General features: G+C 39.5%; 1 protein-coding gene across 1 annotated transcript in view; it reads left to right on the top strand.

The window, feature by feature from the left end:
- Positions 1 to 16,571, top strand: part of LOC115461867 (ciliogenesis and planar polarity effector 1-like) — a 337,061-nt gene that overhangs the window by 241,728 nt on the left and 78,762 nt on the right. The window contains exon 19 of the mRNA XM_030191927.1: positions 9,694 to 9,911. Within this exon, the coding sequence (XP_030047787.1) occupies positions 9,694 to 9,911 (218 nt within the window). The remainder of the gene's footprint in view (positions 1 to 9,693; positions 9,912 to 16,571) is intronic.

The raw sequence follows: 16,571 nt of genomic DNA, 5'->3' as shown, positions 1-16,571 counted from the left end.
ATCTGAGGCCTATCTATCTGAACAATAAGAATGTCAGCAAAAAATATAGTAACACAATACAAAATTGATACAACAATAAACAATTGTGACAAATGTGCTTGGATCAAAATCACCTCACATATCACCATGAGACCAATTTTAGGGGACTATCATCGCACATTGTTATTCCCAGAATCCACCGATGATAATGCGTGAAACATATTAACTTGTCACGATAACCGAGTACAAAAAAGTTCTTATCTTATTGACGCCCAAAAATGTACATATCTTCAGTGGTGACAGGCGTTTAGATGGCCTCCAAAGATGACGATTCTGATATACATAAATGAAAGTTCATGGTGCAGACAAAACATAGTGTATAAACAAAAATGTTCAAAGAATCCTCAAAACTTCCCTGACATTCTCCTACTCAGATCTAAGCTTCACATTTCTGCTTGTTGAGGAGGAAGTGCCTTTTCTACAAATAAAATCTATATATCAGAATCTAAACTCTATATAAATTTGTTCACTTTACTCAAATTTTATTCTGCTCAATAAATTTCAAACTAAAACAAATTCAGTACAACCAAAGGCACATACCGAGCAGGAAAAATCTGCTTGAGTCATGCATCTCAAGCACTCCTTTCTAGGGATGAACAATGCTTCTCTCAAGTGTACCCAACTAATAATTTTTGTAGACTTTTCCTCAGGAATTCATCCAATTGTCTTTTGAATTCCGTTATGTTATTCATCTTGACCATATCCTCTGGCAACAGATTCCACAAGTTCATTATGCACTGTGTAAGAAAAAACAAAAGTGATTTTTCAATTTCCTGTGTTCTCTTGTTTTTGTTGTTTGACAGATTGAACAATGGTTACCTATTCATATAAACCTTTGTTATATTCCTACTCGATTATTTGTGTTTTTTTCTCAAAGCTGAAAACCACTAACCCGTTTAGCCTTTTTTCATAATGGATGTATTCCATGCCCTTTATCATTTTGTTGCTCTTTGAACCATGTTCTTGTTGTGTACATCCTTTTAGAGATGATTGACCAGAATGGCACACAGTACTCAAGGTACAGATGTAGCAGGGATCTATACAGAGGCATAATGATATTTTTGGGCTCAAATCTATATTTCCTGGATCATTTTGGAGACCTTTTTAAAAACTGGTGTAACATTGGACACCCTTTTGCTTTTAGAATTTGTGGCCATTTTGAATGATAAGTTACAGATTACTAGTAACAGGTTAGTAATGTCATGTTTGAGCTTTTTTAAGATCTTGGGGCGAATGCCATCCAGTCCTGAAGATTTGCTGTTCTCAAGTCTGTCAATTTGTTCTATTACATTTTCTAGACTTATAGTAATGTGGTTTAATTACTCCACATAATCACCATCAAGGAAGGTTTCTAGTGTGTGATGATCTCCAACATTCTTCTCAGTTAGGACCAAAGCAAAGAAATCATTTAGCTTTTCATCTGTTACCTTATCCTCCATGAGCATTCCTTTACCCCTTGGTTGTCCAGCAGTTCGACTGACTCCATCTTGGGCTTTTTGCTTCATATGTACTTGGAAAAGATTTTACTATTAGTTCTTACCTCTACAGCATGCTACTTCTCAAAGTTCTCTTTGCTTGCTTTATTACTTTTTTATATCTAGCTTGTCTTTGCTACTACTACTACTATTTAGCATTTCTATAGCGCTACAAGGCGTACGCAGTGCTGCACAAACATAGAAGAAAGACAGTCCCTGCTCAAAGAGCTTGCTTGGTCTTATTCCTCATTAGAGTCTGCTTTCCATTTTATGAACTATGCTTTTTTGGATTTCACTAGCCCTTCCACAGTTAAATCATGCTGGTTGTCCTATAACTGCTACTACTGCTTATCATTTCTAAAGTGCTGCTAGATATTTGTTTATTTGTTACATTTGTATCCTGCATTTTCCCACCTATTCGTAGGCTCAATGTGGTTTACATAGTTCCGGAGAGGTTGTTACTGAGTCCGGTGTGATCGAATACAAAGTGGATGGTACAAATTAAACATTGGGGCGATTCGCTCCATAAGGGTTGCGAGGGTGGGATCGTTCGGTGAGGGATTGGGTGTTGACAGTTAATTGTTATGTTTCATAGTTCAATGTTTATGTTGTTTCTGAAAAGGTGAGTTTTTAGGGGTTTTTTTTTCCGATAATTTAGGTGGTTGTGTGTGGTTTTCAAGTCTTTTGGTAATGTGTTCCAGAGCTGAGTTCATATGTAGGAGAAACTGGATGCGTATGTTGATTTATACTTCAGTCCCATGTACAATCTTGCAGATTCAAATGTGTTTCTCTTTGGTAGGTCAATTAGTCCAGTACATATTATATGTTGGCACTTCCTCTGTCCCTGGTGGGCTTACAATCTAAGATGGTTTTTTTGTACCTGAGACAATGGAGGGTTAAGTGACTTGCCCAGGGTCACAGTTTCCCAGAATCTCATGACATTGCACTAACCATTAGGCTACTTATAGGCTGTAGTTATTTCTCCTACTTTATTCTCTGGTTTTGATGTCCATGAATTGTTTTAGAGCAGGCTTGTCTAAATTTGGTCCTTGTAGGCTGCAAACTGACCAGGTTTTCAGGTTATTCCTAATGAATATTTATGAGAGAGGCTTGCATTGGATGCAAGCCTCCATTGGATGCAAATTTCTCGGATGCATTCTCATTAGGGATATCCTGAAAACCTGGCCAGTTTGCAGCCCTTGAGGACTGAATTTGGACAAGCATGTTCTAGAGAGAGAAGTCCTGCATGCAGGTCACTGGCAGCACCTCAATGATTTGTACAAGTCTTCTTTACTTCTTTGTTTTCCACAGAACCCAAGGGATGTACTCTCCTTGCAGTAAAACTTTTCATAATTTTTCTTCATAATTTGTTTATACTTTTTCTAAATTCCTTTGTTATGCAAGAGTTCTCTCTTTTCCTTCTGTTTTTGCTAGTTATTTTTTCTTTTTTTTACTTTTAACGCTTTTTCTTTTTTTTTTTTTTGTACCAACCTCACCACTTTTTTTAAGGGTTGGTGGCTTGTCCACACTGCTTTGTCCCAAAATCAATGTGATTTCGCTTCTGCCATCTTTTCAGCAACATGTCTTAAAAGAATGCTCCCAATGATTTTAACACCTGTGGGCATGCAGTAAAACATATTAATTGCATATACAATCAAATAGTACTTGTTGTGCCTAGGCCTGGACCATGAAGCTTCTAAATGTCATTTGTATCTTCAGATAATAGAGGTATTGTTTTACCATAAGGATTCTCAAGCCATTAGGTACATCATCATCAAGGAGACCTTAATCTCCCTTGCTGTGTAACACTTACAGAGGCCAATGAGATTGGACATCAAACTGATACCCATCTGAAGAAGATGAAGGGTTCTGTCTCTTTGGCACTGGCATGAAGGATATCGTTTTTGTGCATCAAGCGGAGGCAAGGTTGCTTTTATTCTCATAGCTCCTTTTTGGTCAAGACAAATGTAGTTTCCATGGTTTTATGAAATGTCTATATATTGTTTGATGTTGTAGATAGAGTTTAAAGTGTCGTGCCTTAAAGCTGATTCCACTTAGAGCTGTTAGAAGATTTGGCGATTTATTGCCTCTTAAAATTTGTCGTGTATTTTTGACGCATTGGATGTGCTTTTTGCTGGTGCATGATATTCGTTGATTACAACCATGGAAGCAAGCTCGCTGCCGAAATGCCTAAGGATTTGTGAGTGTTGGGTGGATATATAGGGTTCAGCGCTAGATGGGGGTTGTTGTTTTTTAAGATAAGTACCTTTTTGGACTTTTGTTGAACCTTTGGCTAGATATATTCACATATAGTAGATCTTTTGAAGAAATGTTTTTGATATGGGACATTTTTAAATATTATTATTTATAATAAAATTATTTTTTTGTGTTAGGAAGTGGCGGTATGGCAAATGATTTGAATTATTCAATAGGGTCTTGGACTTAGAGCTGTGTGCTGAAAGAGGTCCTAAGACCACATTGTCTGCATTGACTGTTATTATGATGTCATTTCCTCCTTTTTTGATACATTTTTGAATGAAACTTTTCCTTGTTTAGGGTGTTTGAAGATATTGCTGTACACACTATCCATTTTTGTTTTTCTTCCTTCATTGTGTTTGTTGATTTGTTTTGATAGGGAGTTTCATTTTTCTCTGTTGTATTTAATATCTATAAGAAGGCCATTCAAACTGATGAATTCTCCAGTGTTGGTCATGTAGACACAGGGAATGTTGCTGCATCCCAGTATCCAGTCCATAGCTTTCATCGCCTGGATATTAAAGGAGTAACCATAGCTTCCCTGAACCTACCTGATAACACACATCAGATTCTTCTAGGAGAGCCTCTACTTTACCTTAGAATTTTAAGTGGAATAGTTTTGTTGTTTGTTGTGAATGCAAGGTCCAAGATCGCTTTTCCTGCCCTACACACAAAGTAATTGAATACTTTTTTTATTTTTCTGAGTTGAACTTGAAAACCAATAGCATCAGGATTCACCTTAATGGAATTGGCACATATCACCACCTTGTAAAAAGTAAACACATCTCTGTACAGTCTTTGTTTTATGTAAGGTAGCTGGCTTCTATTGAAGGCTCATATTGGGCTACTTGCTGTGTCTTGGGGTTTCAACTTTGTGATGTGCCAGCTGATGAAAGCAGTTTTTTAGCTATTAAATTCCCCTAATCTGAAGTAGTGATCTGGAAGATATTATTTTTGATGGTGGTCACTTCGGCATGCATTGAGTTACAGCTCTTGATACAGAGTGGATCAGTCAATAAATGTTTCAACATGAGGTTTGTTTTGCACGCGTGTCCAAATTCCCTGCCTAAAGTGGTATTGGATTCCCCCTTTACCAGTGTTTTTTCCATTTGGATTGCAAAACAGCCATAGTCTTCTAGTTGAAGTGGACTCAGTGGTGTAGCCACAAGTGGGCCAGGGCCCACCCACTTAGGGCTCAGGCCCACCCAACAGTGGCACATGTTTAGCAGTAGCTGATGGGGATTCCAAGCTCTACCAGCTGAAGACTTCCCCCCTGATGCTAATGATAATGGTTTGCTTCACGATACTGGCACCTGCGAATGCTCTGCTTTCAGCGCATGCCTGCTGCAGACTGCCAAGGTGGAGAGAAGCATTTTCCCACCAGCTTAGATATTTTTTTGGGGGAGGGGGAGAACACTTGGTGCCCACCCACTTCTTGCCTAGGCCCACCCAAAATCTGCTGTCTGGCTATGCCCCTGAGTGGACTAAAGCCGCTAGAAATTCCATTTGACTTTTTCTTTCTTTGACCCAAATACATTTGGAATTGCTGTAGCCAAGTGAACTGTAATTGGCTAGCAGAATTCATCTCCTTTCTTTATCTCAGAATAGGGTTTCATAATCTCAGAGCTGTAAATATAATAGTAGCCCACTTAAAATTGAACTCTATGGAGGACATTGTGCAGAGCTGTGACACAAACTTTGGTCCAAAACATTCATATCTCATTATTGGTTTTGGAAAGGGATTTCTGACAAGACAAGTAGGTTTGGTCAGTCTGTTCTTTAGAGTCTTTGGGGCTCTTTTTCGAAAGAGAAAAACATCCAAAAAGTGTCATAAAACACCATTTGGATGAATTTCTTCTCTAAATGCCCAGATTGGTGTTTTGAAACTTGTTTTGCAGAAATTTATATATGCGTTTCATCTGCAATGCATCCAGATCACAAGGGGGCATGTCGGGGTGTTTTGAAGGTGGGATTAGGGCAGGCTTAGGGCATGCTTAACACGTGTACGTTTTACAGCCGTAATGGAATAAAAAGAAAATAAAGCTTGTTTTCAGAACGAAGAAGGCACAAAAAGGTGCCCTAAATGACCAGATGAATCAAATTACAACAGTCAAAAATTCAAATGGTGGGGGCACGTATATAATTCAAACAAAAGCCCAACACCTCCAGCACTGTAGAAATAGGGACCAGTTCAGAATAATATCTCCATGACAAACCTTGATCAAAGATGCAATTTAAATTCTTCATACAAAAAGTTATTATTTTTGATCATTATTTTGTGTTAAAAACAGCTTAACTTGACTTTCTAAATGACCCATCACCAACATGGTCCATGTTTCTGCATCAGGGCAAAGGTCCTACAAACATCACAAAAAATAATATATAATTAAAACATTATCCAATACAATAGATCAAGTCCCTATACCCACAAACATTTTTAAAAATATTTATATTTACTGAATGTATATCTATAATTCACAAGTATACAGTTGCTTAAGGAACACGAAGATATATAACAATGAGAAGAAAAATCACTTAGAAACAATTAAAACCCCTTCTTAGACCACTAAAGGAGAAGTGTAACAAAAAATAGGAGATAAAAATAAAGAAAACATTACTAAGGCAAGGCCCTAAATTAAGCTACCAATCTACAGTCTGTCTAAATGCCACTGATGATCTTTTTAACATCCAGAAAAACCCTTAGGTGTTGAGGTTCCCAAAAAATATACTTCACCCCTAAATAGTGAATTAAACATTTATAGGAATATTCCAAAAGAAACAAGGCACCTAATGCTTGGGCCTCTTTTCGCATTGCCAAAAATAACTTTCTCCTATCCTGAGTAGAATTAGCTACATCAGGATAGACTCAAACCTGTACACAGAACAAAGCTTTGTGAGTTTCAAAAATATTGTCTTGCTCAAAAATAAAAGATACCAAAAGTGTCCCTCGATCAGTCACCCCAGAGAGAGAAGACTCCAAAATAGCTGACAAATTATTTATGCCCACTCCTTGTTGAAATGGATCTGGAACCACAGGAACATCCTCCGTTTGTCTCAGTGCAACAGGAATATAATAAATCTTATTCAAAGGTGGAATGGAAGATGAGGAATATTTTTCAAAATGTCAACAAAAGTTGTTTTGGGGTTTTTTTTTTTGAGAATTCTACAGGGGACAATCCTGGAGATCTGGGAAAATTCAAAACCTGAAGGTTTAACCGTTTGTTGAAATTCTCAACCTGCTCCAGTTTCCTTTGTTGAATTCCATGTCTTGGTTCAGAGTTCCTCCATTCAAAGCTCTTCCTGAACTTTCTGTTCCTGTTTCCCGCCATGCCTTTTCTAAGCTGGTGATGAAGCTTAGTTCCTTTTGCTATCTGAGCTCCTCACAGGACTCTTTTGGTTTTCCCCAGTCCGATTCTGTTTCTTGTTTCTTCCCTGTCTTTGGGAATCTCCTCATCTGTTGGCTGTGGTTGCTGTTGTCCTATAGATGTAATTATATATTGAGGGTTTATTTTTTGGGTGGGGAACTTATTTTTATTTATTTTTAACAAATGAATTATTACAAATACAATAGCATCACCAGACAGTACAATAATCACAATAACAGACACTACCCCCCCCCCAAAAAAAATCCTTCACTACCCTCTCCCAACATCTCCCTTCCCATTCCAAACAAAACTTTCCTAAAAGTAAGAAGCTAAAAAAAGAGTAACCTCTTGACCACCAGCCTGTACACCCTCCCTAGTGTCGAGGGGACTACTCCCATTGCCTAGTGCTCCTCAACCCATCTGCTTCAGTATTGGCTGTCACAGCACTCGCACCTTGACTAGCTTCCCATGCACTCTTGTAGACAACATTTCCATCTCCAGCATCTTGCTCATTTCCAGCTACCAGTCTCTCATGAAGGAGACTGTGCTTTTCTGAAGTCAGCCAGAAGCACTCTTCTCACCCTCAGTAACAATTTATCAATCAGGCAGGCCACATTCTCACTCCCTATTCCCCATGGGTTAATAGAAAAGAGCAGAGCGTTATAGTTGAGGTTGATCTGAATGTGTTAAATCTCCTGAATTTCTTTTAAAATTTGGGACCGCAGTCTTGAATCCTCAGACAAGAACAGAATAGGTGTGATGGTGTCCCTTTTACGTTCACACCCTGTCCAGCAAACATTGTTATGCCCTTTCCCCTAGCCCCCAATCTTGCTGGTGTTAAATTGAGCGATCAGTTACATACATTGACAATAATTCCTCTCTCACCTCCTTCAAATCCATCCCCAACTCACTATACCATGTCTTTCCAGTCCCTATTTTCCTTATCTGTAACAGGCTCCAGACACATGTATACACTAGCCCAGTCTTACCCCTGTCATCTCTCTTTAGGAGCCCCTGTTTCTAGCTCCAGAGGGGGCCTAGCAAAACTTTGTTCCTCTTTGCTAAACACCCCAATTCGCCTCCCATGAAGTTGCAGATATGCAAAAAGTGGGAACTGCTCCATTTCAGATAATGCTGAAGCTTTAAAGTGCAGGAAAACAAAAAAGAAAAAAGGTCCAAAAAGGAAGAGGCATGGGGTAGGACAATGGAAATCCACAAGAAATCCACTTATGCTTTCTTGAGAATCATTAAATAGTAGGTTCTGATTAGTGTCTAAGAGATGTATCTTTTCTGAAAAAACCTGGTATCTCTGTGGTGGTCCATTCATGTTGTAGCTGTAGGTGACTCAGCCTTCTGATTCAGAGCCCAGTTTGTCAGTTTTTGGGGTTTTTTTTAGGCCTCTGCTTCAAGCAAGAACTTGGCCCAAAACAGTTGTAGGATGATAAAGAACCAAGTGATTTAATTCTAATTGAGTGACTTTAATTATGAAAAAAATGAACCTTTTATTTTAGTTAATTATCTTTTTTTTTTTTTTTTTAAATATTTTTATTACGTGAGGAGACAGTTACCATACAGCATATGTCTCCGAATTACAAAAGGCTGTGGGACCTTTATGGGTTTTTTCTTTTTTTATTGCTCAAGACCAGGGGTTCTCAACAAGCCACTATGGTTTTCAAGATATCCACAATGAATATGCATGAGAGAAATTTGCATGCACAGACTACATTGTATACAAATCTATCTCATGCATATTCATTGTGGGTAACCTGACTGACTGGGTGTGTGCCAAGGGCTGGGTTGAGAATTCCTGCTCAAGACTATCCATTTTCTTGAAAACCAGATTGTTTTCCTGTTTTAGTTTAAGAACATTTATGTATTTAATATATTTATTTTTAAAGGGAAGTTGAAGTTTTACTACTGATTAAAGAAAAAGGGAAGGATATAATGCGTTGCTCTTAGTCTTCATTCCAGTAATAATGTACACATACAAAAATGTGTTATACTTTGTTGTGCGTAGCTACATAAGTGTTTTTATACTGTATACTTTCTCTAGTAAAATTAATAAAGACCTTTTTTGGTTATGTGTTGAAGATGGCACCAAACTATGGGGTCCTTTTACTAAGGTGTGCTAATGGATTTAACACGCGCTAATGATTAGTGTGTGCTAAATAATAATACACCCATTATATTCCTATGGGTATCATCATTTAGCACATATTAATCTTTAGCACATACTAAATCTGTTAGCACACATTAATAAAAGCTAAATAGAAAAGAATATAAAGTAAACCAAAGAGAAGTCAGATAAAGGTTTAGAGGCTGCTAGTAATCTGACAAACCTTTTTAAAAATCAACATTTTTTAAAAATAATTGGTTCTCACAGATCCATTTCCTTATCATTCCTGCTGGAGGCATGTTTTAAACAATTTGCTATGGATAAGCACTTCTGTTTTTGATATAAATTGTACATGTTATTTATGTTTGAATAATAAACATAAACCTTGTATACTGAACACAGGTATCTTGCTAGTTTTTAATACCCCCCTTTCTTTCTTCAGACCCTATTGAAGAAGAAGATGTAGATGTGCTCTTCAGTTCAGTGCAAGAAATGCTGAAGGCGGCTGTTATAGCTAATACTGACATTCTCTCTGAGACATTTCAACTTTTGATTGACTCTGCTAAGGATCATAGTAGAAAACTTTGTGGCCTGGTGCCTGAAAGATTATACCTTCCTTGCCCTCCATTATATTGCCCTCAACCAGCTTCTGTCAGTGAGGTAAGCATATTTTATAGACCTGGGTGTCTTTTAAATTTAATGTAATTTAAAATTGTGTGATTCCTCTTCAAATTCATATTTCTTTTTAGAAGACTGCTACTGGAGCTGATACATTCTGCAGTTGTTTTTACAAACTAGTTATGATATTAATTCTTAATTTCTATGAGCCTGATACTGAAAAAAAAAAGCTGAGCTCTTAAGTTAGGTGCCTAAATTTGTCCCCTATTTTCAATCAAAACATAGTTTAAATTTTTGCTGGAAATTTACCTAAAGGGGCTTAAAAGTTGTGCCCCTTTATTTAGAAGAACAAACAGACCAAACTTACTTTTCTTAAATTAATGTATCTAATGTAGGTGCCCAGTGCTAAAAATCAGTGATAAAAGCCTAACTTTTTTTTCCCCTGACCTAAATCTGCTTGTATTGCCACCCACTTTTAGGATCCTAAATTTGAATTTACATTTAGAAGTTCAATGAAATTTTGAGCATAAATTTAGGCATTCAACCCTAATAAATTTTCAAAAATACCAATTGAGAAGTCTAACTTTAGTTTGAATATATTTAGCATGCGTTTGTTGGAGGAAAATATCAGTCATCAGTGTCCAGCTTCCTCCTTGACACTGCTCAATATTTGATCATTTTATATCTATATTTATAATAAGGATATATAATCAGAAAAGGTTAGGTTGTGCTTTCCTTGGTAAAAGAAAGTCCTCCTTGACTTCAGCAGGTTGATCAGAGCTCTTTTAGGGGGTCTTTTACTAAGTTGTGGTAGCGTTTTTAGCTTGCAGTAAAATAAGCTGGTGGTAAACACCGAGACGCCCATAGGACTATAATGGGTGTCTTGGCATTTATCGCCAGCTGATTTCTACCGTGAGCTAAAAACGCTACCATGGCTTATTAAAAGACCCACTTAGGTCTTTCCAGTGAATACTATCTGATCTTGGTGATTTGCTCTGTAGCTTGTCAATTTGATCTGTTACATCTATACTTACAATGATACGCATTAGTTGTTTCAATCATCACCATCAAAGACGGTTTCAGGTTTTGGTGTAACCTCCAACATTCTCTTCAGTAGAGACCTGTGCAAAGAATTTGTTTATTTTTAATGCTGTCATCCCTGAGCACTCCTCCTTACCCCATGATTGTCCAGTAAATCCAACAGACTCCCTCACAGGATTTTTGCTTTGAATTTTCTTGAAAATGTTTAGTACTAGTTCTTACCTTGACAGTAGGTGGCATTTCAAAAGTCTTCCTTGGCCTACCTTGTTGTTATTATTATTTTATTTTTTTACATTTAAGTTGTCATTGCTTGTTCTCATTCCTACTTCCTTCATTATAGTCTGTTTTCCATTTTCTGAAAGATACCCATTTGGTTTTTACTAGCTCTTAGATGTGGACTAACCATTAGGTAAAACTATGTGATTGCCTAGAGTGACAAAAAAAAAAGCAGCTGCAAATAAAGCAAAACAAGTTCTGATGGTCACACAAAGCACCATTAGCTTGTACTTTTTTTTCCTGCAAAACTAGCTTTAATATTTAAAAGTATGATGACCAGTTATGTGTTTTTATAGAATTGTAGGATGGTGATTATTGTTGTTTAATTATCAAACTCTTAGAGGGGAAGTCAGTCTAGGTACCTGAAAATTAATTGATGGTGGCCTCTGGAGGTTGGTCTAAAGTGGTCAATATTCTTGTACCATCCCTGCTGGCTCTTCTGTCTAACCCGACCAAGTCCTCGGGATACACCTAGTCCCATCAAGTTTTCAGGATATCCACAGTAAGAATGCATGAGAGAGATTTGCATGCACTGCCTCAATTGCATGCAAATCTACCTCATAAATATTCATTGAGGATATTCTGAAAACCTGTTAGGACTAGGTGTTCCCTGAGAACTGGGATGGGAGTGGCTGATATAACCATTAAAACATGCTGCCATCGGGATCCAAGATGGCGTTTATATAGGACATATATGCAGGGTGCTGTGACTTAACCAGCGATTTTTAGCTTGCGGAGTGGTAAACTTTGCTCTTGATGGGCAAATGGAAGGGAAAGGTTCGGAGTGTCTCCCGCCACCTCCACCAGGACCCCCGCTTCAACAGGCAACACTGGATGTATTTTGGGTGAATACTTTGTCTACCCCACTCCCCTCTTCTGTTGAGCCAGCATTTGGTGGCAGTTTGAATGGGGTGTCGCTTAGCCCCATCGAATGTGCAGCTCTCCTTCCACCCGGAAGCAGAAATGCTGAGGTGGACCAATGAGTGGCAGATTCTCCAGAGAGGTTTTCTTCATCGTTGCAGTTGGGGATTCCACTGTAAGCGATTTCCTGCCCTCAGGATGGCGCTGTCCTGAAGCAGGGAAGTGTTAAAGAGAAGCTGTCCAAGTTGATATTAGAACATGAGAGAGGTATTGTAAAATCTCCTACTTCCATGATTGGGGTGCAAGGATTGGTGAGATCAGCTGCAGTGACCTAGAGTCCCTTTGGGATGCTGTTCATAAGATCAGTTCTTCTTTGCTGACATTTTCAACTAGAAATTCTGATGATTTGAAAACTGTTTCTGAAGCTGTTGTTACACTGGCTCATGAGGGCAATCGGCACTCTGCTAAGTTGGGTGATCTGGACCTTAAAGTAAGTGGAGTACAGGAGATAAGATAAGTTCTGCTCTTGTGAAGGATAAATTATATCTACATCGAAAGGTTGAATACATGGAAAATAACTCCGAAGGAACAATCTACGGTTCCTAAACTTCGTTGATCCCCTTTGGTGTCTCCTGTAGATATGGTGAAGAAGTATTTTATTCAGGTTTTGAAGATTCCGTTGGAAGCCCTTTCTCCATTGACTAGAGTTCATCATATTTCTACTGAAGGGAAACACTCTGGGGGAGTTTTAAGGGGGAACACTGATCAATTGAATTTGACAGAATTTCTGGAATCTTCACTAGAAGTAGTTACGCAGAGGTCCATGGCAGTAGAGACTTTTGCTTTAGAGCCAGATCATAATAATATATTACCGTATTTTTCAGACTATAAGACGCACTTTCCCCCCCCCAAATTTGGGAGGAAAATGGGGGGTGCGTCTTATAGTCCGAAGGTAGCGAGTTCCCTCCCTCCCCCCGAGTTCGGGATCGCCCTCCCCCCGGCCCTGTCACCACTTCTCCCCTACTCACGTCACGCGATGTTCCCTGGTGGTCTAGTGACGTCGGGGCAGGAAAGAGCCCCCTCTTTCCTGCCCAGCGCGCTGCTCTCCGTCCTCCTGTATGCTGAATGAGGGTCTCGGCGAGATTCAAAATGGCCGCCGAGAATTGAAGTCTTGGCGGCCATTTTGAATCTCGCCGAGACCATCAGGCAGCATACAGGAGGACGGAGAGCAGTGCGCTGGGCAGGAAAGAGGGGGCTCTTTCCTGCCCCGACGTCACTAGACCACCAGGGAGCATCGCGTGACGTGAGTAGGGGAGAAGTGGTGACAGGGCCGGGGGGAGGGCGATCCCGAACTCGGACAAGACGCACCGGAGCACCTAGGTTTTAGAGGAGGGAAAAAGGAAAGAAATTTTTTTCCTATTTCCCTCCTTTAAAACCTAGGTGCGTCTTATGGTCCGGTGCGTCTTATAGTCCGAAAAATACGGTATGTTTCTATTTACACTATATGAATAAGCTGTTTATGGGATCAAAGATTCATATTTCTCTTGACTTAGCTAGAGAAACACCAGCGATGTCAGGCCACCTTTCGTCCTTCGGCAAGGGTGTTGGCCTTGGGTGCCACCTTTATGTTAAAATTTCCTTGTGTATGTATTGTAGTTTTTGAGGTTAAAACATATATGTTTTTTGACCATAAGCAACTATTGGACTTTTTACAGGCAAAGGAAGATTGAAAGATACATGTTCAAACTCCTAAAGATTAGTGTTCACTGTCTATAGACAGGCTGAGGTGTTGGGTCTATATTACGTTTTATCTTGTTACTTATTTATAATGTTTTTCTTTTTTTTTTTTTTTTCCTTGGTGCTTGGTTCTGTTACTTTTATTGTGGATGAAAGATTATCTTCCTTTGTGGTTGACTGAAAATTTTCCTTGTGATTGTGATTCTTGATTTCTTTGGTCACTGTGTGGAAACTGGTGATATATATGATTGTAAGTATAATTAAAAAACAAACAAACAAAACATGCACCATTTCTTAGTAGGCTGGCCATACAGACATCCCAGCAGAGCAGTGGGGCATCTAGGGGGCACTGTGGTAGACTTTACATAAAAGGTCCCAGGTACACATCTCACCTACAGTACCCAACTCTGTACACCACTACAGTAACCCTTATGGCTGCAGGTATCACCTTTATATGGGTACAGTAGGCTTTAAAAAAATAAAAAAATAAACTTAGGGGGGCAACTGAGAGAGTAAAAACTGTACAACAGGCGTGGACGCTGTTCAAAAATACCATCCTGGAGGCCCAGGCCATACATATTCCGCAAATTAGAAAAGAAAGACGGAAGTCCAAAAGACACCCGGCCTGGTTGAAAAGAGGTGAAGGAAGCTATTAGGGCTAAAAGAAACGCCTTCAGAAAATGGAAGAAGGAACCGTCTGAAAATAACAAGAAACAGCATAAGGAGTGTCAAAGCAAATGCAAGGTGCAGATTAAGAAGGCCAAGAAGGGAGTATGAAAAAAAGATAGCATTAGAGGCAAAAAAACATAGTAAAAAATTTTTTCGGTATATTAAAAGCAGGAAGCCGGCAAAAGAATCGGTTGGGCCGCTGGATGACCGAGGGGTAAAAGGGGCGATCAAGGAAGACAAAGACGTAGCGGAGAGACTGAATGAATTCTTTGCTTCGGTCTTCACCGAGGAAGATTTGGGTGGGATACCGGTGTCGGAAATGGTATTTCAAGCGGACGAGTCGGAGAAACTTACTGACTTCACGGTAAACCTGGAGGACGTCATGGGGTAGTTCGGCAAACTGAAGAGTAGCAAATCTCCTGGACCGGATGGTATTCATCCTAGAGTACTGATAGAACTGAAAAACGAGCTTGCGGAGCTACTGCTAGTGATATGCAACTTATCCTTAAAATCGAGCGTGGTACCGGAAGATTGGAGGGTGGCCAATGTAACGCCCATTTTTAAAAAAGGCTCCAGGGGAGATCCAGGAAATTATAGACCGGTGAGTCTGACGTCGGTGCCTGGGAAAATGGTAGAGGCTATTATTAAAAACAAAATTACAGAGCACATCCGAGGACATGGATTACTGAGACCAAGTCAGCATGGCTTTTGTGTGGGGAAATCTTGTCTGACCAATTTACTTCAATTCTTTGAAGGAGTGAACAAACATGTGGACAAAGGGGAGTCGGTTGATATTGTGTATCTGGATTTTCAAAAGGCGTTTGACAAGGTACCTCATGAAAGGCTACAGAGGAAATTGGAGGGTCATGGGATAGGAGGAAATGTCCTATTGTGGATTAAAAACTGGTTGAAGGATAGGAAACAGAGAGTGGGGTTAAATGGGCAGTATTCACAATGGAGGAGGGTAGTTAGTGGGGTTCCTCAGGGGTCTGTGCTAGGACCGCTGCTTTTTAATATATTTATAAATGATTTAGAGATGGGAGTAACTAGCGAGATAATTAAATTTGCTGATGACACAAAGTTATTCAAAGTCGTTAAATCACGACAGGATTGTGAAAAATTACAAGAGGACCTTACGAGACTGGGAGACTGGGCGGCTAAATGGCAGATGATGTTTAATGTGAGCAAGTGCAAGGTGATGCATGTGGGAAAAAAGAACCCGAATTATAGCTACGTCATGCAAGGTTCCACGTTAGGAGTTACGTACCAAGAAAGGGATCTGGGTGTCGTCGTCGATAACACACTGAAACCTTCTGCTCAGTGTGCTGCTGCGGCTAAGAAAGCGAATAGAATGCTGGGTATTATTAGGAAAGGTATGGAAAACAGGTGTGAGGATGTTATAATGCCGTTGTATTGCTCCATGGTGCGACCGCACCTTGAGTATTGTGTTCAATTCTGGTCGCCGCATCTCAAGAAAGATATAGTAGAATTGGAAAAGGTGCAGCGAAGGGCGACTAAAATGATAGCGGGGATGGGACGACTTCCCTATGAAGAAAGACTAAGGAGGCTAGGGCTATACAGCTTGGAGAAGAGACGGCTGAGGGGAGACATGATAGAGGTATATAAAATAATGAGTGGAGTGGAACAGGTGGATGTGAAGCTTCTGTTCACGCTTTCCAAAAATACTAGGACTAGGGGGCATGCGATGAAACTACAGTGTAGTAAATTTAAAACAAATCGGAGAAAATTTTTCTTCACCCAACATGTAATTAAACTCTGGAATTCGTTGCCGGAGAAAGTGGTGAAGGCGGTTAGCTTAGCAGAGTTTAAAAAGGGGTTGGACGGTTTCCTAAAGGACAAGTCCATAAACCGCTACTAAACGGACTTGGAAAAATCCAAAATTCCAGGAATAACATGTATAGAATGTTTGTACGTTTGGGAAGCTTGCCAGATGCCCTTGGCCTAGATTGGCTGCTGTCGTGGACAGGATGCTGGGCTCGATGGACCCTTGGTCTTTTCCCAGTATGGCATTACTTATGTACTTATGTACTTTGGAAGGCTTACACTTTCACCATAAGTGTAACACAGGATATGAGTGGGTCCCCTTCTCCACAGTGC

Source organism: Microcaecilia unicolor, chromosome 2, assembly GCF_901765095.1.
Source record: "Microcaecilia unicolor chromosome 2, aMicUni1.1, whole genome shotgun sequence".
NCBI lineage: Eukaryota > Metazoa > Chordata > Amphibia > Gymnophiona > Siphonopidae > Microcaecilia > Microcaecilia unicolor.
The sequence above is the reverse complement of the archived record's forward strand: the minus strand, read 5'-3'. Positions and strand labels throughout refer to the sequence as shown.